Here is a 22,112-nt window from a genome sequence, read left to right on the forward strand (position 1 = left end):
TTTTTGATATTATAAAATACATCAAGATTTTATTGTACTGTCATTATATTTTACTTTAAAAGTAGGTGATGTAACTATTGAAAATGGACATCTTACTTTAATCTGTGGAATTATTCCCTGAACACTTACATCACAGTGACTTACAGGGATGTGTGACATGAAGGACAAACACCACCATTTAGATGTTCACTGTACATGTTACATTCCTGTGTCCTTAATCTTATAATGGAGAAAAATGTAAATGTTTTATTCCTAAATAGAAGGGCTTCTCTCATCTTTGAGGTACCAACCATAAAAAGCATAACTTTGCATGCTCACTAGAAATGAAGTGTAGCATGGAGTAATTTGAGAATTCAGTTACATTCATTTTGGTTTTCAAATAATCAGAAATCATGTCAATATCAACAAACATACATAGCTAGTAACTGTACATGGCTAAACATCACCTCTTCATCTTGTGATCCATACTAACATATGAATTTTCTATTTTAACTAGGAATCACTATCTACAATATTTCTCCCTAAGAGGAACGTCAGAAAACAGGATTTATGAAATACTTTCTAGTATGAACTTCCTGATATTTGTTTAGATTTAATTTTTTATAAATATTTTCCTACATTTTCTTTATGTCATTCCATATCTTTCTTATATAAATAAGTATTTTTTCTCCTGACAAAACGTCTTCCATATCTTACTGCATTACTAACCTTTCCCTCCAGGACTTGCTCTCTGATGTCCTGTGAGGTGAAAGAGCTGATTAAGGCCTCTGAGGATTCCTTACATTTATGAGATTTCCTTCAGTATGAATTATCCGACGGTAAGTAAGACCAATGTGCTGGGTTAAAGTCTTTGTCACAATTCTTACATTTATAAGGTTTCTCTTCATCATGAATTCGCTTGTGCTTAGTAAGTGTTGCATAGTGACTGAAAGTTTTTCCACATTCTTTATATTATTAAGGTTTTTCTCCAGTGTGAATTTTCTGATGGCGAGTAAGACCTGTGCGGTGCCTAAAGCCTTTGCCACAATCCTTACATTTATAAGGCTTCTCTCCAGTATGAATTCGCTGGTGTTGAATAAGAGTAGAGTGTTGACTAAAGTTTTTCCCACATTTTTGACATTTATAAGGTTTCTCTCCAGTGTGAATTCTCTGTTGGGACATAAGGCCTGAGTGCCATCTAACGTCTTTGCCACAATCCTTACATTTATAAGGCTTCTCTCCAGTATGAATTCTCTGATGGGACATAAGGCCTGAGTGCTGGCTAAAGTCTTTGCCACAAACCTTACATTTATAAGGCTTCTCTCCAGTATGAATTCGCTGGTGTTGAATAAGATTTGAGTTTTTATTGAAGGCTTTTCCACATTCTTCACATTTATAAGGTTTCTCTCCAGTATGAATTAGCTGATGTTGAGTAAAATCATAGCGCTGGCTAAAGGCTTTGCCACAATCCTTACATTTATAAGGCTTCTCTCCAGTATGAATTCGCTGGTGTTTAGTAAGAGCTGGGTATTGAATAAAGGCTTTTCCACATTCTTTACATTTATAAGGTTTCTCTTCAGTATGAATTCGCTGGTGTCGAATAAGATTTGAGTTCTGATTAACGGCTTTGCCACACTTTGCACATTGATAAGGTTTCTCCCCAATGAGAATTTGCTGATGGTGACTAAGAGTTGAGAAATAGATAAACATTTTGCCACATTCCCTACATTTATAAGTTTTCCTGCCAGTATGAATTTGCCGATGTTGACTAAGACTTGAACTCTGATGAAAGGTTGTGGCACATCCTGTACACTTGAAAGTTTTCCTTCTCGAATGTATTTTCCTGTGTTTACTTCTATTAGATGAGTTACTGAAGACCTTCCCACATTTAATACACTTGTAATGTTTCTGTGGATTCTGAATTCTCTGCTGTTTAATCAGATTTGAAGACTGATTAGAAACTTTACCATATTCACTACAATTGTATGTTTTCTTTCCACTATGAATACTCTTATTTAGAGAAAGATCTGATGCTTGATAAAAGATATTCTTACATTTATTACTTTTAGAATCCTTGTGTGAAGATTGAGCTCCCTGATGTTCCATAAAGTTTGAGTCTTGTTCAAAGTTATGCCCAGTTTCATTGCATGAATAGACCTTCACTCCATCATGAAAAGTTGTGTAATTATTGGAGCTGGAGGTCTTACTTAAGGTCTGACTCATTTTATTACACATGGAAAGTTCTTCCCTATTAACCATATCATGGAATGTATTGAACAATGCTGATTGGATTACATCTCTTCCATTACCATCAACATTATACATCTTGGAATGGAGAGAAAATATCTGTTTCTGGACGAATAATGACTTCCTAATCACAGATCCCTCAAATTGATTATATTGTGAGTTTTTCCCATCATTTTTAGATTTCTGGTTTTCAGACATGTTTAAATATATGTTTAATCGAAGCCTATGCTCAGAGTGGTTTGAAAGAGAATGTATAGTAGAGACTGGAGGACCTTCCAGATTTTCCACATTCCCTTTCAGAGAACAAGTATATTTCAAAAACCGATGCTAATTTTTTCTGCAAAACGTACACTTCTCAGCAGATGTTGAAGATTGAAATGAGTGTTTCCCCCAATTTGACTCAAGTAGCTCATTTCTTTCTACAGTAATGTCTGCATTATGTGTAACTGTCTCAATTTCTTTATGTCCATGTAAACATCCTCTCTGTCTTTCACACGCCCTTGTATGTTCTGAGTCTTTCATTAATTGCAAGTTTCTGAGGCGAAATCTTTCATATATTCCTAGGTTTGCTTTTGGGAACAAATCTTCTACCCTTGGTTTCTTTGGCATCAAATCCTGGGTGTCTTGAGGAGATATAGCTGAAAGATACCAAAGAAGAAGATTTTTTTACCTACTATTCTCAGTGAATCCCCTTAAAGATTTAGAGAAAATTGATGAACCCATTGCTAGCATAAAAATAAAATAGAGATGGGAGGATCAAGATGCCAGAGGATTAGGCAGACATGGACTTCATCTCTCTCCACAAATGCATCAAGCATACATCAGAAATGGAACACTTCTCCCAGAACCCAGCTGAACACTAGCAGAGGACCTTGGAAATCTAAAAGGACAAGAAAGATTCCTGCTGAGCTAGGTAGGGCAAAAGAAAGATGAAAGAAAAAGAACAGGAAAGGAAATGGGATGGGGCCTGCAACCCTGGGGGGATCTGAAGAGAGGAGAGGTCTCCACCTCCGAGGAAGGCCCTCACTGGGGGAGCCCAGTTGGGACAGAAGGGGAGCCTCATCCTCTGTGGGAGGAGAACACGGCAGCAGTCAGAGGCAGCAGGACAGAGGAGACCTGCACACGGGGTACCGCCCCCAGCCCTGCCCACCCAGCCTGAGAGGGTGTCCACCACTGCAGACAAGGGCTGGGTGCTGAAATGTGGGGTCTAGAGAGCAGACCCAGGCAGAAGACTGCTCTGGGCTGTGAGGAGACGTCCTGTGGGAATGGCAGGGAGGGAGGAGCTCTGCAAACCGGAATGCTTGGGGAGGAAGCCTGAACCACCATAGAGCAGAGCGCCATTGCTGAGTCATGCCCGAAGCAAAGACCCACCATTGTTGGTAGCCTCTCTCCCCCTGTGCTGATCCCTCCTCACCAGGCACGAGGAAGGGCTCCATTAGGTTGGGTGCTCTCATAAACCCAGCTGTTGCCTCTTACTCTGGGCCCCTCACTTCCAGGGTAGACTGATGGACTCTGGGAAACCCCGGGAGCAGGGGCCTTTGGTATATCCACATGAACAGAGCGGGCTGAAGCACTGCTGAGCCCCAGGGTCTGGCAATTTAAGGAAGTAAAGCTGATATCTCGACTGGAAGTTGCACAAACTCGTCTCTATACCGTCACAGCTGTCTTTGTGAACTCAGCCCCTTTAGAACATCTGAGTGGACAAGGAGGGCTCCCCCAGTCACAGCAGGTGTAGCTGTAGCAGCTGTAGACTTTGTGGGCTCCCAGACTAGGGGGCAGGGCCAGGCCGGAGTGTGAGCTGACCCACAGCACCACAGCAGGTCCAGCTCCATGTTGAATGCAATCCTGGGCCCTGACTTCAAGGATCTATGCTGGTGACCTGGTCAAAACAACATCTGAGAGACACCAGGGCCATGTGCCAGCATGCCCATGGGTGAGGTGGGGCCAAGGGCATTGCCAACCCGGGTCACATGAGAGCTCGCACAAGGCATGAAACGTGACGCAGAGAGCACTCCCCAAGGGAAACATCCCAGAACAGCAATCGTCAGGGGCTTCTCTCCCGGGGGTGTGCTCCAATCCCACCTGCCTCCACACAGATCAGGATCACAGTGAACAAACAGATATGGGGGCTCTGTTCCACAAACCAGGGCACACACCCATCACAGACAGTGCGGTGACAGCCACAGAGCGATGGGGAGCCTCCCCTCAATATCCAGGGCAGGCTCAGGTCACAGAAACAGCGGTCAAAAGTTCATCCAGGGGGTGAGGGCACAAACCTCTGGACTAACCTCACCCACCAGGGGACAGACACCAGGAGCAAGAGGAATTAGGATCCTACAGCCTGCAGAACGGAGACCACACACGCAGAAGATGTGACAAAATGAGAGGACAGAGAAGTGTGCTGTATAGGAAGGACCAAGATCAAAACCTGCCTAGATAAACACTAAGTGAAGATGAGAGAGGCAATCAAATGATTACCGTTTGCTTAAAGTCCTCTTAAACTGAGACACCAAACATTTTCACAAGGGCTAGGTGCCTTCTAATCCTTTCATTTACTTCTTATCACCTGCGTTTTTATTTGAGAATGTTCTATTAGATGTTTGAATCTAAAAATCATAAATGATATGACATAGAACAATGTCCTAGCAAGTGAGGACATATAAGACAGAGTCCAGGGAAGCTCACGACGAAGAAGACAAATTAGCAAAGTAGTAGTTCTTAAGAAATTAAATAAGAAGTGAGACTTTAAAAATATGATGGATCTAAAAATAAAAAAAATATGATGGAAACACATGGGACTCGACACAGTACTTTTTGGAGACCTAACTGGGGAGGAAATCTAAAACAGAGTGGCTATATGTATGTATCATTGATAATGTTTCCTGTACAACAGCAGAACTCTGTAAAACAGCTACACTCCACTAAGAATTTAATAAAAAGATTTCTATATTTTATCGAAAAATCTTAACAGTTTGAAACAACCATTACAAATATGAACAATGTTCTAAGTTCTATATGCCACGTTATTTTAAAATTCTTTGAGGTAATTGAAAGAGACCAGAAACTTTAAAGTAACCATGAGCCTTTCATTTTCCCATTTTAGGGAGCTTTTGCTTTATGCAATGAAGACATTACTTACGTTTGAAATGAATAAGGGCATATCTGCAGTTTCCAGTGGATTGGAAACTATAAATCAGAAAAACAAAACAAACAAGCAAACAAAACCTGTCCCAACTATTAATAGGGCTTTGGCAGTATGTCTATGACTCCACTTACACATTTCTGTTTAAAGGTAGAAAGAAACTTTAAGAGGAGTATCATATAGCCACTCAGAGGTGTGCACAGTTTTCCTAGGACCCTAAAGAAATGAAAGAGCAGTCAACTCATGCAGGTTGTCGCAGGCCAAGAGGAGAATTTTAGTTTTCACTGTGAGTGAGTGAGAAAAGCAATCACTGGAGATGAATTCATGAATGATTCAAGAGACAGAATGGGGCAGGTGATAGCCATCTATGACAGCAACAGAAATAAACCCAGACTTCTCCCAAATCATTTCCACTGAAGCAGATCTTCCCAAACCACATGATAAAGGATGACTTCCTCACTGATCCTCACAGAATCAGCTATACGTATATATAGCCACTCTGTTTTAGATTTCCTTCCCAAGTAGTATCTCACTGTGCCTCTCACCTGACTCATCGGCTCCATCCATTCACGCCTACCTGGGTATATGCCTGTTGTCTGCATTCTCCTTATATTCCTGAGATCCTTCATTTGCTCCAGAAAGGTGACCAAGTCTGGCTTAGAGACCACAAGACCTGTTCATCAGAGAAAGGAATATTTGTTGTGCTAGAGATTCATCAGTTTCCAATCCAATATGTATTCAGGCGAGAAGAGAATGCATGGGTGAATGTTAAAAACAGCCCAGGTAATGATTCCCCAAATACTGCCCCCCCCCCCCCAAATCCTTTATTGAAAGTACCTATATAATGCTAACTAATATAAAAAAGTTAGGTCCTGAGATTCTGGTCAAGTGCCACTAAGGCAAAAGTAAGTAGTGGAAATGTGAAATTAAGAGAAGGTACAACTGTTTAATACCACAGAACTTACACAATTACCAATGACCTAGTAGGAGGCAGATTACATAAAGGAAGATAAAGGTTACAAGCATAATGAATCATCATAACGAAGCCTTTCTTTCTAAACTCACAGATACTCATTTCCACCTACAAAGCAGAGATCTGAAACAAATGTGCGGTGCAGAAACTTTCAGAAGACATTCTAGAAATGAAGGAACCAAAACCCTGAGGTTTAGATAAGCGATTCTGGAAGGCAGTTGTCCTCACCCAAGGAAGCCAGGTTCCTATAGTTCTCTACCATCACGTCCGTGTACAATTCCCGCTGACCGAGGTCCAGGCATTCCCACTCCTCTTGAGTGAAGTCTATGGCCACATCCCAGAATGTCAGCCGCCCCTGAAATACAAAGTAGAGATGGCATGTGGCCGTGGGAAGACTTCCTAATGTGACCCATGATGGAAACAGGAAGTTTAAAGACCTGGTTTTCCTTTAGGCGAGTGGCTGCTGTTCCCCAAGAATATAACCTTTACACAGTAGTATTTTCTTTTTTTGGGTGTTAATTCTAGAAAGTCTTGTAGGTCTTCATAGAACTATTTAACTTCAGCTTCTTCAGCATTACTGGTCGGGGCATAGACTTGGGTTAACATGATATAGAATGGTTTGCCTTGGAAATGAACAGTGATCATTCTGTCGTTTTTGAGATTGCATCCAAGTACTGCATTTCAGACTCTCTTGTTGACTATGATGGCTACTCCATTTCTTCTAAGGGATTCCTTCCCACAGTAGTAGATATAATGGTCATCTGAGTTAAATTCACCCATTCCATTCCATATTAGCTTGCTGATTTCTAAAATGTGGAGGTTCACTCTTGCCATCTCCTGTTTGATTTCTTCCAATTTACCTTGATTCATGGACCTAACGTTCCAGGGTCCTATGCAATATTGCTCTTGACAGCATCGGACCTTGCTTCCATCACCAGTCACATCCACAACTGGATGTTGTTTTTGCTTTGTATCTGGCTCTTCATTCTTTCTGGAGTTATTTCTCCACTGATCTCCAGTACCATATAGGGCACCTACCAACCTGGGGAATTCATCTTTTTGCCATTTCATAATGTTCATGGGGTTCTCAAGGCAGGAATACTGAAGTGTTTGGCCATTCCCTTCTCCAGTGGACTACATTTTGTCAGAACTCTCCACCAGATTTGGGTGGCCCTGCACAGCATGGCTCATAGTTTCCTTAAGTTAGACAAGGCTGTGATCCATGTGGTTAGATTGGTTAGTTTTCCATGACTGTGGTTTTCAACCTGTCTACCCTCTGATGGAGAAGGATAAGAGGCCTATGGGAGCTTCCTGATGGGATAGACAGACTGAGGGGGAAACTGGGTCTTGTCCTGGTTGGCAGGGCCATGCTCAGTTATTCTTGAATCGAATTTTCTCTTGAAAACAGGGTGGAGCCTGTTCCCTCCCTGCTATTTACCTGGGGTCAAACTATGGTTTGTTTCCCTGGTGGCTCAGATGGTGAAGCATCTGCCTGCAATGTGGGAGACCTGGGTTTGATCCCTGGGTTGGGCAGATCCCCTAGAGAAGGAAATGGCAACCTACTTCAGAACTCTTGCCTGGAAAACCCCATGGACAGAGGAGCCTGGTAAGCTATAGTCCATGGGGTCACAAAGAGTAGGACACGACTGATTGAGTTCACTCACTAAATTGTGGTTGAGGGAATGAGGATAATGGTGACCTTCCTCAAAATATCCCATTCGTGCCCTGCTAGTCTGTGACCCCAACCCTACAGCAGGCCACCACCAATCCTTCTAGAATCAACACCCCCAACAATGTCCCTTTCATTACAGGGGACTGGAGGGCAAAAGTAAGAAGTCAAGAAACACTTGGAGTAACAGGCAAATTTGGCCTTGGAGTACAGAGTGAAGCAGGGCAAACACTCATAGGGTTCTGCCAAGAAAACGCACTGGTCATAGCAAACACCCTCTTCCAGCTACACAAGAGAAGACTCTACACATGGACATCACCAGATGGCCAAAACTAAAATCAGATTGATTATATTCTTTGCGGCCAAAGATGGAGAAGCTCTATACAATCAGAAAAACAAGACTGGGAGCTGACTGTGGTTCTGATCATGAACTCCTTACTGCCAAATTCAGACTTAAATTGAAGGAAGCAGGGAAAACCACTGGGCCATTTAAGTATGACCTAACGATTATACAGTGGAATGGGAAGTAGGTTTAAGAGACTAGATCTGACAGACAGAGTACCTGATGAACTATGGACGGAGGTTCGTGACATTGTACAGGATGATCAAGACCATTCCCACGAAAGAAATGCAAAAAAGCAAAATAGCTGTCTGAGGAGGCCTTACAAATAGTTGTAAGAAGAAGAGAAACCAAAAGCAAAGAAGAAACGGAAAGATATACCCATTGAATGCAGAGTTCCAAAGAATAACAAGGAGAGATAAGAAAGCCTTCTTCAGCGATCAATGCAAAGAAATAGAGGAAAACGACAGAATGGGAAAGACTAGAGATCTCTTCAAGAAAATGAGAACAGAAATGGTATGGACCTAACAGAAGCAGAAGATATGAAGAAGAGGTGGCAGGAATACACAGGAGAACTATACAAAAAAGATCTTCACGAGTCAGATAATCATGATGGTGTGATCACTCACCTAGAGCCAGATATCCTGGAATGTGAAGTCAAGTGGGCCTTAGAAAGCATCACTTCGAACAAAGCTAGTGGAGGTGATGGAATTCCACTTGAGCTATTTCAAATCGTAAAAGATGATGCTGTGAAAGTGCTGCACACATTATGCCAGCACATTTGGAAAACTCAGCAGTGGCCACAGGACTGGAAAAGGTCAGTTTTCATCCCAATCCCTAAGAAAAGCAATGCCAAATAATGATCAAAGTACGGCACAGCTGCACTCATCTCACATGCTAGCAAAGCAATGCTCCAAATTGTACAAACCAAGTTTCAACAATGTGAACCAAGAACTTCCAGATGTTCAAGCTGATTTTAGGAAAGACAGAGGAACCAGAGATCAAATTGCCAACATCCGCTGGATCATCGAAAAAGCAAGAGAGTTGTGCTTGTGCTTCCTCAAACAAAATAGAAAAAACATCTATTTCTGCCTTATTGAATATGCCAAAGCCTTTGACGGTGTGGATCACAATAAACTGTGGAAAATTCTGAAAGAGATGGGAATACCAGACCATCTGACTTGTCTCTTGAGAAACCTGTATGCAGGTTAGGAAGCAACAGTTAGAACTGGACATGGAAGAAGGGACTGGCTCCAAATGGGAAAAGGAATACATCAAGGCTGTATATTGTCACCCTGCTTATTTAACTTATATGCAGAGTATATCATGAGAAACACTGGGCTGGAAGAAGCACAAGCTGGAATCAAGATTGCCAGGAGAAATATCAATAACCTCAGATATGCAGAGGACACCACCCTTGTGGCCAAAAGTGAAGAGGAACAAAAAAGCCTCTTGATGAAAGTGAATGAGGAGAGTGAAAAAGTTGACTTAAAGCTCAACATTCAGAAAACTAAGATCATGGCATCTGGTCACATCACTTCATGGGAAATAGATGGGAAAACAGTGGAAACTGTGTCAGACTTTATTTTTTGTGCTCCCAAATCACTGCAGATGGTGATTGCAGCCATGAAATGAAAAGATGGTTACTCCTTGGAAGGAAAGTTATGGCCAACCTGGATAGCACATTTAAAAGCAGAGACATTACTTTGCTAACAAAAGTCCCTCTAGTCAAGGCTATGATTTTTCCAATACTCATGTATGGATGTGAGAGTTGGACGATAAAGAAAACTGAGCGCTGAAGAACTGTTGCTTTTGAACTGTGGTGTTGGAGAAGACTCTTCAGAGTCCCTTGGACTGCAAGGAAATCCAACCAGTCCATCCCAAAGATCAGCCCTGGGTTTTCATTGGAAGGATTGATGTTGAAGCTGAAATTCCTGTACTTTGGCTACCTCATGCAGAGAGTTGACTCATTGAAAAAGACCACATTGCTGGGAAGGATTGGGGGCAGGAGGAGAAGGGAAAGACAGAGGATGAGATGGCTGGATTGCATCACCAGCTTGGTGGACATGGATTTGGTTAGACTCTGGTAGTTGGTGATGGACAGGGAGGCCTGGCATGCTGTGATTCATGGGTTCACAAAGAGTCGGACACGCCTGAGCGACTGAACTGAACTGAACTGAATATATCTTTCTGACAGTTTTTCAGAGTATTCAATGTGCAACAGAAATAATTGAAAATGAATAATGTTGCTGTTGTGTCGTTTGACAAATATTTTAACAGACATTCTTTAAAGGGCAGAGCTGAAATTTTATTTCACTTGATGGACTCTAGACTTTAATAAAACACAGACAAATATACAAAGACAACACTAATGAAAATTAATAGAAATTTCTGTATTTGTAAATCATACTCAAAATGAGAAAAATGTTAGTTACTCCATTGTGTCCTACTCCTTGGGACCCCAGGGAATTTAGCCTGCCAGGCTTCTCTGTCCATGGGAGTCTCCAGGCCAGAATACTGGAATGGGTAGCCATTCCCTTCTCCTGGTGATCTTAGGGAAAAAGAAAAAAAGAAAAAAAGAAAAAATTCGATGTAATCATGCTAACATGTTTATACACAGAGACGTATACTGCAATGAGACTACATACTCAGTAATAGTAATAGAGAAAACCTGTCATGTCAACAATATCAGGATAATTTCTAACTGATTAAAAATATACATAAATATTTGAGGACGATATTATTTTAATTTTTAAAAGTAGACTAGGGTACAGACAAATACAAAGATATAAAATAAAGTGGAGCTCTGGTTGTGAATTTTTAAGTTTCCTGGAAGCCGGTATTATTTGCACTGAACTATATTTTAGAACTTGACACAGCGGAAGAAAACAAAAAACAACCAACCACTCAACACTGTTGAACATAGATAAGCACTAATATGATTCTTGTAAACATTTTGGAAAATACAGAAATAGGATGAAACTATGTCTGTGATGCGAGCGTGGAGTGTACTGGAAATGATAAGACCGAGGCTTGAGTGATGAAAACGCCCACTCCCCAAACCCAGCATCTCTACTAAACACATGCGAGTGTTGTCAGCTACAAACTGGCACTTTCCAAGAGCATTGCCAACAACCGAACAACAACAAGGGCGTTTGTCATCTGCCTCTGTGGAAAATGAACCCTACGGTGCTTCAAGTGTTGACTTCAACCGCCCCTGAGGGAGTTCAGGTTGCATTGAGGCACTCTGCTCCAGGGAATCCGGTGGAACAGGTCTTTAGAGAGTTAGATATGTTCAGGAGCTGATTTCATGATCCCAATCCCCGCATCTCTTCATCTCTGGGTGGGCTGGGCTTAGTCACTTAGTTGTACTCTGTCTGTGGGCATTCTCCGGGCAAGAATACCAGAGTGGGCTGCCACGCCCTCCTCAAGGGGATCTTCCCAACCCATGGATCAAACCAAGGTCTCCCGCATTGCAGGCAGATTCCTTAGCATCTGAGCCATCAGGGAAGCCCCTTCATATCTAGAAAAGCACCAAATCCCTGAACGGCGACATCAGCTCCTCACGACTGGCAGAAAAGCTTTTCTAAAGTAAATGCTTGACTGCACTGAACTCCCCCTTCACTAAAATCTTATATACTGACCTTCCCCGCTGCCTCTTTAGTGCAGTCTCTCAGAGTTATCTGAGCTGCTGTCTCCTGGGTTGCTGTCCTTATTTTGCTCTAAATAAAACTTAACTCACAATTCTCAAGTTATGGGTCTGTTTTAGCCAACAGTGTTCATTTTTCAAAGCGAAGAGAAACCAAGATGATAAAGAGTTTCTCCACTAACTGTGATGGTTGTGCATATCCCTCAGTTTTTCTTTCCAAGACCTTTTTTGAGGACAGAAAAAAAAAAAAATGCACTGGAATCTCACAGAAGCACATGAACCAGGGAACATCTGAGGTCATGGGGTAAGAAGTACATGGAAAAATGCGTTATCACTGCCAGGTATTTTAGCAATATTATGAAAACCATGATCTCAACCTACTATGAAAAATACCAGTTTTAAGCAAATTCCACTGCATATATACCTCGCATGATCTGGAAACTAATAGTACATTTAATAGTAAGTTTTTCTTACCGATATAGAGGCTAGTCATTGTACTTTTTTCATTTCTGAAAATTTTCTGAAAAATTCTCAACTGCTGAGTTCACTCTACTTATAAGGGCATTTTAAAATCCTGTTCTAAAGAACTGAATTGCATCCACATGTAAACTCATCATGGCATTTCCCCGACTTCCCTAGGATCCCAACACCGAACCACATTCCAACGGGAGTCTCAGACACCTGTGTTCATCTCTCACAAAGGGAATATATTCACCAGTTGAAAGTCACTAATTCATGTCGAGGGTTCATCAGGACAGAAAGAAGAAAAGGCTGTGCGACACAAGCGAGAAGCAGTCTAAAGAGCCGGCCTTCACGATTATAAGAAAAAAGAGAAAAGAGGAAGTTGATAACAAATCCCCAGGGAGAAAAACTGGAATCAGAGAAGTAAAGGTTTGCGGATTCTCAGTCCAGGCATTTCAGGAGGAAAAGCAGACACAGCCCCAGACCCGGGACAGGACGTTTACCTGAGAAGCTGCCATTTCCTCCTCCTCTTCCTCCTGCTGTGTCTCTTCTGGGGATATTATGCAGCAAAAACACATCTACGTATTGAGAAAACAGCATCCACACAGCTCTTTCACCTGCAACTGCTGCAGTGTGTTTCTCGCTCCCTTTTCCGAGCTCTTTGTATACTTTCTCTTTTCCTGAGCTGTAGGGGTTAATCAAGATGAAGCTGATATGCTAATCACATCCTGGGTTTGGTGCTCATTTCCCCTACTCTCTTTGCAGGCTACCCCTGCTATCTGTTCTCTTATTTTTCACATTAGAGAGAGCAGGCCACAGAACAATTCACAAGAGAACAAGGACCGAACTCCTGAGCAACCTGACTCTGACTCTGCGGACTTTTTAAACTATGCAGGAGGCAGACCTTCCAGGAGCCCTGAGCTTGAGCCCTCAGCTCTGCCCGCCCCAGAGCTCTGGAGGGAGGATTTAGGGCGGGATCTTCTAGAAACAAAGAACCTCAGCCTGATTCCCGGGGAGGGGCTCTTTCTCGGGTGGGTGTGGCCCGTGCCTGTGCCCTTGGGGGAGGGGAGGGAGGGGTGAGTGTTTGGTGGGAATCACCTGGGAGCCCTGGGTTCCTGCAAGGCTTTGCTCTCAGGATTCTAGGAAAGATGGCCTGAGTCCTTAAGTTTCTTGTTGTTGTTTTACTCCCTTCTGTAACCTGGGGACACTGGTTTTCACAAAATGATTTGCACTGTGAACACCTCTGTGCAGGTGGGAGGACTCCTACTTCAGAGTCAAGGGGCCTGGAGGTGTTTCCATCACAGCTTTCTTTAAAAATAAACCAGAGGCAGCAGTGGACCTTGGGTTAACAGTCTATGTGCAGGGACAGATGCCTTTCAAAATGATGCCCTAAAAGTTATCTGATGACCAACCGAAGAAATAATGATCAGTGTTATGTCATTAGTGAACTTACCCATAAATTAATCCATGAAACGGATTCTCTGGTGGTTCAGATGATCAAGAGTCTGCCTGCAAAGTGGGAGACCCAAGTTTGATCCCTGGGTCAGGAAGATCCCCTGAAGAAAAAATTACAACCTTCTCCAGTATTCTTGCCTGGAGAATCGATGGATGGAGGAGCCTGAAGGGCTACAGTCCATAGGGTTAAGAAGAGTCAGACATGACAGAGTGACGTCACTTTCACTTTCAACACAGAAAAATGATGCTGCTCTACTTCATGTTTGTATTTCTAGGTTTTATGAATCATATACTACAGTTTGTTCTCTGCTCTTTTTAAATAGCTCTGTTCTCTCATATCTTTAAGGGGTAACTGACTAAGGAAAAATTAAATAGAGGAGCATGTCCATTTTTCTAATAGTGTCTATTCTAAAAAATATTCAGTGTGCATGTACCAGTTCCAATATCTTAGATGATTCAGTTTCACAGCAGAAATGAGAGTAAGGTACAAAGATCTCCCATATACATCCTGTTCCCACACATAGACAATCTTCCAACTTATCTTTCCCCACCTGAAGATACATTTGTGTCACTGATAAATCTACACAGACATTAAGTAAAGTTTCTAGTTTCACCTTATGTTTCTCTTTTAGGGATGTGTACACACAACCTGGAATGTGAAGTCAAGTGGGCCTTAGGGAGCATCACTCCAAACAAAGCTAGTGGACGTGATGGAATTCAAGTGGAACTATTTCAAATTTTAAAAGATGATGCTGTGAAAGTGCTGCACTCAATATGCCAGCAAATTTGGAAAACTCAGCAGTGGGCACAGGACTGGAAGAGGTCAGTTTTCATTCCAATCCCTAAGAAAGGCAACCCCAAAGAAGGCTCAAACTACCACATAATTGAACTCATCTCACAGGCTAGCAAAGTAGTGTTCAAAATTCTCCAAGCCAGGTTTCAACAATACATGAACCACGAGCTTTCAGATGTTCAAGCTCCTTTTAGAAAAGGCAGAGGAATCAGCTCTCAAATTGACAACATCTGTTGGATCATAGAAAAAGCAAGAGATTTCTGAAGAGACATCTATTTCTGCTTTTTTGACTATGCCAAAGCCTTTGACTATGTGGATCACAATCAAATGGAAAATTCTGAAAGAAATGGGAATAACATACCACCTGACCTGCCTCTTGAGAAATCTGTGTGCAGGTCAGGAAGCAACAATTAGAACTGGACATGGAACAACAGACTGGTTCCATATAGGAAAAGAAGTACATCAAGGCTGTCTATTGTCACTGTCATTATTTAACTTATATGCAGAGTACATCATGAGAAATGCTGGGCTGGAAGAAGCACAAGCTGGAATCAAGACTGCCGGGAGAAATATCAATAACTCAGATATGCAGATGACAGAACACTTATGGCAGAAAGTGAAGAACTAAAGATTCTCTTGATGACAGTGAAAGAGGAGAATGAAAAGATGCCTTAAAGCTCAACATTTAAAAAACGAAGATCACGGAATCTGGTCCCATCACTTCATGGCAAATAGATGTGGAAACAGTGGAAACAGTGACAGAATTTACTTTGGGGGACTTCAAAATCACTGCAGACAGTGACTGCAGTCTTGAAATTAATAGATGCTTACCCTTTGGAAAGAAACTTATGACCAACCTAGACATCATATTAAAAAAGAGAGACATTACGTTGCCAACAAAGGTCTGACTAGTTAAGGCTATGGTTTTTCCAGTGGTCACATATGGATGTGACAGTTGGACTATAAAGAAAGCTGAGCACCCAAGAATTGATGCTTTTGAGCTGTGGTGTTCGAGAAGACTCTTGAGAGTCCCTTGGACTGCAAGGAGTTCCAACCAGTCCATCCTCAAGGAGATCAGTCCTGGGTTTTCCTCGGAAGGACTGATGTTGAAGCTAAAACTCAATTACTTTGTCCATCTGATGTGAAGAACTGATTCATTGGAAAAAACGCTGATGCTGGGAAAGATTGAAGGTGGGCGGAGAAGGGGACAATAGAGGATGAGATGGTTGGATGGCATCACCAACTCAATGGATATGAATTTGAGTTAACTCTGGGAGTTGGTGATGGACAAGGAGGCCTGGCGTGCTGTGGTCCATGGGGTCTCAAAGAGTCAGACATGACTGAGCAACTGAACTGACTGACTCTATGGGTCTGGGCAAATTTATAACTTGTGTCCATTAAAACAGTTTAACACAATGATTTCATGGTCCTGAACTCAGGATATTCATAACCCCTCCTTTGAAACCCATGGCAACCCCTGACCATTTTAATCTCTTCTACTTTTCCGACTAGATTCTTAAGGGGCTCTGTAGTAAAAAATCCACCTGCCATTGCAGGTGACCCAAGTGATGTAAGTTCAATTCTTGGGTAAGGAATTCCCTCGAAAAAGAAATTACCATTGACTCCAGTGTTCTTTCCTGGGAAATCTCATAGACAGAGGTACCTGGCAGGCTATAGCCCATTGGCCCCAAAGATTCAGACACAATGGAGCACATAAGAAGATTTACCTACACCAAAATACCATATTGTAAAAATCATACTTTTTGTAGCATTTTCAGATGGGCTTCCTTCACATAATAAAATGCATGGAATGATCGTCCATGTATTTTACACCTTGAAAGTTTAATATAAAAAAGTTTAATACCTGCCCTTCTAGTCTGCTTATTAAATTGGTTCACCAATAACATTTTCTAGATTCATATACATATATATATATGTGTTAATGCCATATTTTCACGAATGTAGAGATTAGACCTATGGACACAGCAGGAGAATGAGAGGCAGCCCAATTGAGAGAATAGCCTTGACATATATTCACCACAATGTGTAAAGCAGGTAGAAGGTGGGAAGCTGCTCCATAGCACAGAGAGCTCAGCGCGGGGCTCTGTGATGGCTAGAGGGGGGACACGGAGATCGTGGGAGGGAGGTTCGAGAGAGAGTGGGCGTACATATACCTGTGGTGATTCATGAAGTTGTCCAGCGGAATCTAACGCAACATTGTAATGCAATTATATTCCAAAAAATATCTATTCATCTCAAAAGAAAAAAGAAAAACCAGACATAACACAGTGCTTAGGAGCCCCCCTGACAGTGCAGGGCCCCCGGGCCTCATCCCTGGTCCAGGAATACCCCAGGCGCTCTGGGGAGACGAAGCCTGTGCGCCTCAGCTGCTGAGGCTGGGTGGGGGGCGACTTGGTCCTTTAGATGGGCACGAGGCAAAAGAGATGCTCAGCATCGCTAAATAATAAGAAATGCAGAACAAAACGACAATGATACATCACCTCCTGACAGTCAGAATAACAACTAGCAGAAAGCCCACTAATAATGTCATAAACGCGGAAGAGGCTTGGAGATCAGGGAAACTCCTGAATGGCTGGAGGGAATGTAAGCGGGTGCAGTCACTTGGGAGGACAGTGTGGAAGTTCCTTGAAAAACATAACCTCCTGACATTTAAGGAAATGAATGCCCAGAATAGTAGAAAAAATAGATTATTTGACAAATTTATAAGATTTGCAGTTTTAGTAAACCATCTGCAATTCTGAAATGAGCAGTTGTGGCGTAGCATTTTTAAATCCTTTGAGTAAATGTGTATGAATGCACACACACTCACATGTTCCTTGTGTTTCTCAATGCTAGCATTTATACCTTCAGATATTTATTTATTCTATTCAATGTATGTTATATAAATTATATGACATATATACTTTCAGATATTTATATATTGCATTCAATGTATGTCAAAGCCAGGAGAAAACTGTTCCTTTAAGCCAAGGCAAGAAACATGTGGTAAGAATTAAATAGGGTCAAATATTATAAATCTTTGTTCAGAATTTTACCATCATGGCTTTTAAGTATTCTTGTGACAAGTGTTAAATTTACATTTGCTTAAAGGAGCCCATGAAAAGTCTTACTTAGCTCAACAGAAGAACAAAGGGCAACTGAAGCAGGTGAGTTCATGACTCTAGGTCCTGAGGGAATTCACAGCAAGCTCTGAGTGAGGTCAAGGGTAGAAGTGAGCAGAGAAAGAGGCAGTAACTGTGGTTCAGATTTTTATAAGAGGCCCTGGGCGAAGTGCTGTGGGCTCCCCAGTCTGAGTGTGGATGGGTCCATTCAGACCAAAAGGGCTAGGATTTTGGTGGCTCGGTGAGAGTGGCATTGACGAGGAGCTTGTGAAGTAGCCCTGGGGTTCAGCAAGCCTGCTGGTCTCAAGGAAGGGGGTCTTCTGGTGCAAGTGGTCACAGGACTGGCTGGTGTGAGTTCAAGGACCTGCAGGCTGCCTGCTCCCCAGACAGATGCTGAGGCAGCAACAGCATGGAGCAGTTCAGGGGAGCTCTCAACAGTACTCTGTATGATCCTTCTTATTAGAACCGGCACAATGTCCATGCGGTTACAGAGAGAGGGCGGAAAGTACAATGGATAAATGATGGGAAATACATGATCAAATGATGTGAGGCTTAAGGGCAGGAAGGAAACTAATTGTTACAGAGTTCACCCTTCTATGCTACCGAAGAGTTTCTGGTTAGGTATTCTGTCCAGCAACCTTCAATTGCTAGGCTAACACTTCATTCATTACACATCAACATTTATACAAGCAACCTTTTAGCTTTATTGATTAGCATGTATGCTTATCACATACAGAATAAAACCTTTTACACTCCGCTATGTCACTTTGGTTAAAATACAGATTATAAGCATAAACAATGATAATCTTTCCTCTGATACAATGATCTGAGAACTGTGATTTCTATGTTTATAAAAGGGAGGCTAATCATTTAAGAAGACATACAGTAATTACATGACTTTTCTGGGAAGGGTTTTCCGTACATTTCTAGGGTAGCAGAAATGTCTTAAATTGAAACATGTCAGCTGAAATTCCTGACTTCTGTTGATATTATAATATACATCAAGATTTTAGTGAACTGTCATTATATGTTACTTTGAAAGCAAGTGATGTAACTATTGAAAATGGACATCTTACTTTAATCTGTGGAATTATTCCCTGAACACTTACATCACAGTGACTTACAGGGATGTGTGACATGAAGGACAAACACCACCATTTAGATGTTCACTGTACATGTTACATTCCTGTGTCCTTAATCTTATAATGGAGAAAAATGTAAATGTTTTATTCCTAGATAGAAGGGCTTCTCTCAACTTTGAGGTACCAACCATCAAAAACATAACTTTGCATGCACACTAGAAATGAAGTGTAGCATGGAGTAATTTCAGAATTCAGTTACATTCATTTTGGTTTTCAAATAATCACAAATCATATCAATATCAACAAACTTTTATAGCTAGTAACTGTACATGGCTAAACATCACCTCTTCATCTTGTGATCCATACTAACATATCAATTTACTGTCTGTTTTAACTATGAATCACTGTCTACAATATTTCTCCCTAAGAGGAACGTCAGAAAACAGGATTTATGAAATACTTTCTAGTATGCATTTCCTGATATTTATTTAGATTTGATTTTTTATAAATATTTTCCTACATTTTCTTTATGTCATTCCATATCTTTCTTATATAAATAAGTCTTTTGTCTCCTGAATTGTATGTTCAGGACAAACCTCTTCCATGTCTTACTTCATTACTAGGGTTTCCCTCCAGGACATGCTCTCTGATGTCCAGTGAGGTGAGAGAGCTGATTAAAGTTTTTGCAGGTTTCCTTACGTTTATGAGATTTCCTTCAGTATGAATTATCTGATGGTAAGTAAGACCAATGTGCTGGGTTAAAGTCTTTGTCACAATCCTTACATTTATAAGGCTTCTCTTCAGTATGAATTTGCTCGTGTTTAGTAAGAGGTGCATAGTGACTGAAAGCTTTTCCACATTCTTTATATTATTAAGGTTTCTCTCCAGTGTGAATTCTCTGATGGCGAGTAAGACTTGTGCGGTACCTAAAGCCTTTGCCACAATCCTTACATTTATAAGGCTTTTCTCCAGAATGAATTAGCTGGTGTTGAGTAAGATTAGAGTGTTGACTAAAGTCTTTTCCACATTTTTGACATTTATAAGGTTTCTCTCCAGTGTGAATTCTCTGATGGCAAGTAAGACCTGAGTGCCAGCTAAAGCCTTTGCCACAATCCTTACATTTATAAGGCTTCTCTCCAGTATGACCTCTCTGATGGGATGTAAGCCCTGAGTGCCGGCTAAAGCCTTTGCCACAATCCTTACACTTATAAGGCTTCTCTCCAGTATGAACTCTCTGATGGTACATAAGGCCTGAGCGGCGGCTAAAGTCTTTGCCACAATCCTGACACTTATAAGGCTTCTTTCCAGTATGAATTCGCTGGTGTTGAGTAAGAGTTGCGTACCGACTGAAAGCTTTTCCACATTTTTGACATTTATAAGGTTTCTCTCCAGTGTGAATTCTCTGATGGCGAGTAAGACTTCCTCGTTGAATAAAGCCTTTGCCACAATCCTTACATTTGTAAGGCTTCTCGCCACTATGAATTTGCTGGTGTTTAATAAGAGTTGTGTATTGACTGAAAGCTTTAGCACATTTGTGCCATTTATAAGGTTTCTCTCCAGTGTGAATTCTCTGATGGCAAATAAGACCTGAGTGCCGGCTAAAACCTTTGCCACAATCCTTACATTTATAAGGCTTCTGGACAACATGGATTCGCTGATGTTGACTAAGTTTTGAACTCTGATTAAACCCTTTGTCACATTCTGTATATTTGAAAGTATTCCATCCTATATGAATTTCCCTATGTTTACGTAGATTGAGTGCATTAGTAAAGACTTTCTCACATTTCTTACACTTGTAGTTTTTCTGTGGATTCTGAACACTCTGCTGTTGAATAAGTTCTGAAGACTGATTAGAAACATCATATTCACTACAATTGTAAGTCTTCTCCCCAATATGTATATTCTTATTTAGTGAAAGACCTGATGCTTGATAAAAGATATTCCTACCTGTATTACTTTTTGAATCCTTATCTGAAGATTGAGTTGCCTGATGTTTCCTAAGATCAGAGTGTTGCCCAATGTTATATCCACTGTCATTGCATGAAGAGTTTCTTGCTCCATCATAAATACTCTGGTAACTATTGGGGTTGGAGCTCCTACTTAAGGCCTGACTCGTGTTATTACACATTAAAAGTTCTTTTATATTAACCCTATCATTATATGTATCAAACAGTGATGGCTGAATTAAGTCTCTTCCATTATTATCAACATTACACATTTTGGATTGGAGAGAACCTGTCTGTTGGTGGAAGAATAATGACCCGTGGCTCACAGATCCCTCAAGTTGATTATATGGTGGGTTTTCCCCATCATTTGTAAACTTCTCCTTTTCAGACGTGGTTGAATGTATGTGTAATCGAAGTCTACGTTCAGAGTGCTGTGAACGAGCATTTGGAGTAGAGACTGGATGACCTTCCAGATTTTCCATATTTCCTCTCAGAGAGCATGTGTGTTTCAAAAACTGATGTGAGTCATTGCTTACAAAGATACACTGCGCGGCAGATGGTGATGACTGAAACGTGTGCTTTCCCCAATTTGACTCACAGTGCTCATTTCTTCTGGCAGTCATGTCCACAGTATGTGAAAAGGTCTCAATTTCATTATGTCCATATAAACATCCTCTCAGTCTGTCACATACCCTTGTATGTCCCCAGGCTTTGGTTAAATGTTCATTTCCGAGGTGAGCTCTTTCATACAGGTTTGCTTTTTGGATTGAATTTTCAAACCTTGAATTCTTTGACATCAAACCATGGGTGTTGTGAGAAGACACAGCTGAAAGATACCAAATAGAAGCTTTCTTATCTACTATTCTCAGTGAATATCCTTGAAGATTTAGAGAAAATGGGGACCCAAGGGTTAAGGTACAAGAGGATTAGGCAGATTGGAGTTCATCTCTCTCCACAAATGAATCAAGAATACATCAGAATTGGAAGAATTCTCACAGAGTCCCGTCAGAACACTAGGAAAGAACCTACACCACCTAAAAGGACAAGAAAGATTCCTGCTGAGCCAGGTGGACCAAAAAAGAAGAAGGAAAAGGAAGAGGAGAGCAAATGGGATGGGACCTGCAACATTGGGGGGATCTGAAGAGAGAAGAGGTGTCCACATCTGGGGGAGCCCTCACTGGGGGAGCCCAGCTTGGACAGAAGGAGAGCCTCATTCTCTGTGGAAGAGAACATGGCAACCCGCGTGTGGCAGC

General features: G+C 41.5%; 3 protein-coding genes across 3 annotated transcripts; all 3 read right to left on the reverse strand.

Moving 5' to 3' along the window:
* Positions 1 to 798: 798 nt before the first annotated feature.
* Positions 799 to 2,202, reverse strand: LOC136157623 (zinc finger protein 420-like). The gene is given in 1 exon segment (XM_065919445.1): positions 799 to 2,202. A coding segment is annotated over 1 exon segment (1,404 nt).
* Positions 2,203 to 2,606: 404 nt separating this feature from the next.
* Positions 2,607 to 13,011, reverse strand: LOC136158906 (KRAB domain-containing protein 5-like). Its single transcript, XM_065920755.1, has 4 exons — positions 12,965 to 13,011; positions 6,570 to 6,696; positions 5,914 to 6,041; positions 2,607 to 2,864 (listed from the first exon to the last, which is right to left on the reverse strand). Exons 1-4 carry the CDS (start codon positions 12,977 to 12,979, stop codon positions 2,835 to 2,837), a joined length of 300 nt encoding a protein of 99 aa, XP_065776827.1. The 5' UTR covers positions 12,980 to 13,011; the 3' UTR covers positions 2,607 to 2,834.
* Positions 13,012 to 19,784: 6,773 nt separating this feature from the next.
* Positions 19,785 to 21,341, reverse strand: LOC136157624 (zinc finger protein 665-like). Its single transcript, XM_065919446.1, has one exon. The coding sequence runs from the start codon at positions 21,339 to 21,341 to the stop codon at positions 19,785 to 19,787; it is 1,557 nt and encodes a 518-aa protein (XP_065775518.1).
* Between the last annotated feature and the right edge of the window lie 771 nt (positions 21,342 to 22,112).

The sequence above is a fragment of the Muntiacus reevesi genome, chromosome 2, assembly GCF_963930625.1.
Source record: "Muntiacus reevesi chromosome 2, mMunRee1.1, whole genome shotgun sequence".
Classification (NCBI taxonomy): domain Eukaryota; kingdom Metazoa; phylum Chordata; class Mammalia; order Artiodactyla; family Cervidae; genus Muntiacus; species Muntiacus reevesi.

Coding starts and splice junctions, on each gene's coding strand:
- LOC136157624 (XM_065919446.1), bottom strand. CDS start 21,341: ATGGAAAATCTGGAAGGTCATCCAGTCTCTACTCCAAATGCTCGTTCA.
- LOC136158906 (XM_065920755.1), bottom strand. Junction 6,042..6,569: donor TAGGAACCTGGCTTCCTTGG/GTGAGGACAACT, acceptor TCTGATGAACAG/GTCTTGTGGTCTCTAAGCCA. Junction 2,865..5,913: donor GGATGGAGCCGATGAGTCAG/GTGAGAGGCACA, acceptor GGTATCTTTCAG/CTATATCTCCTCAAGACACC.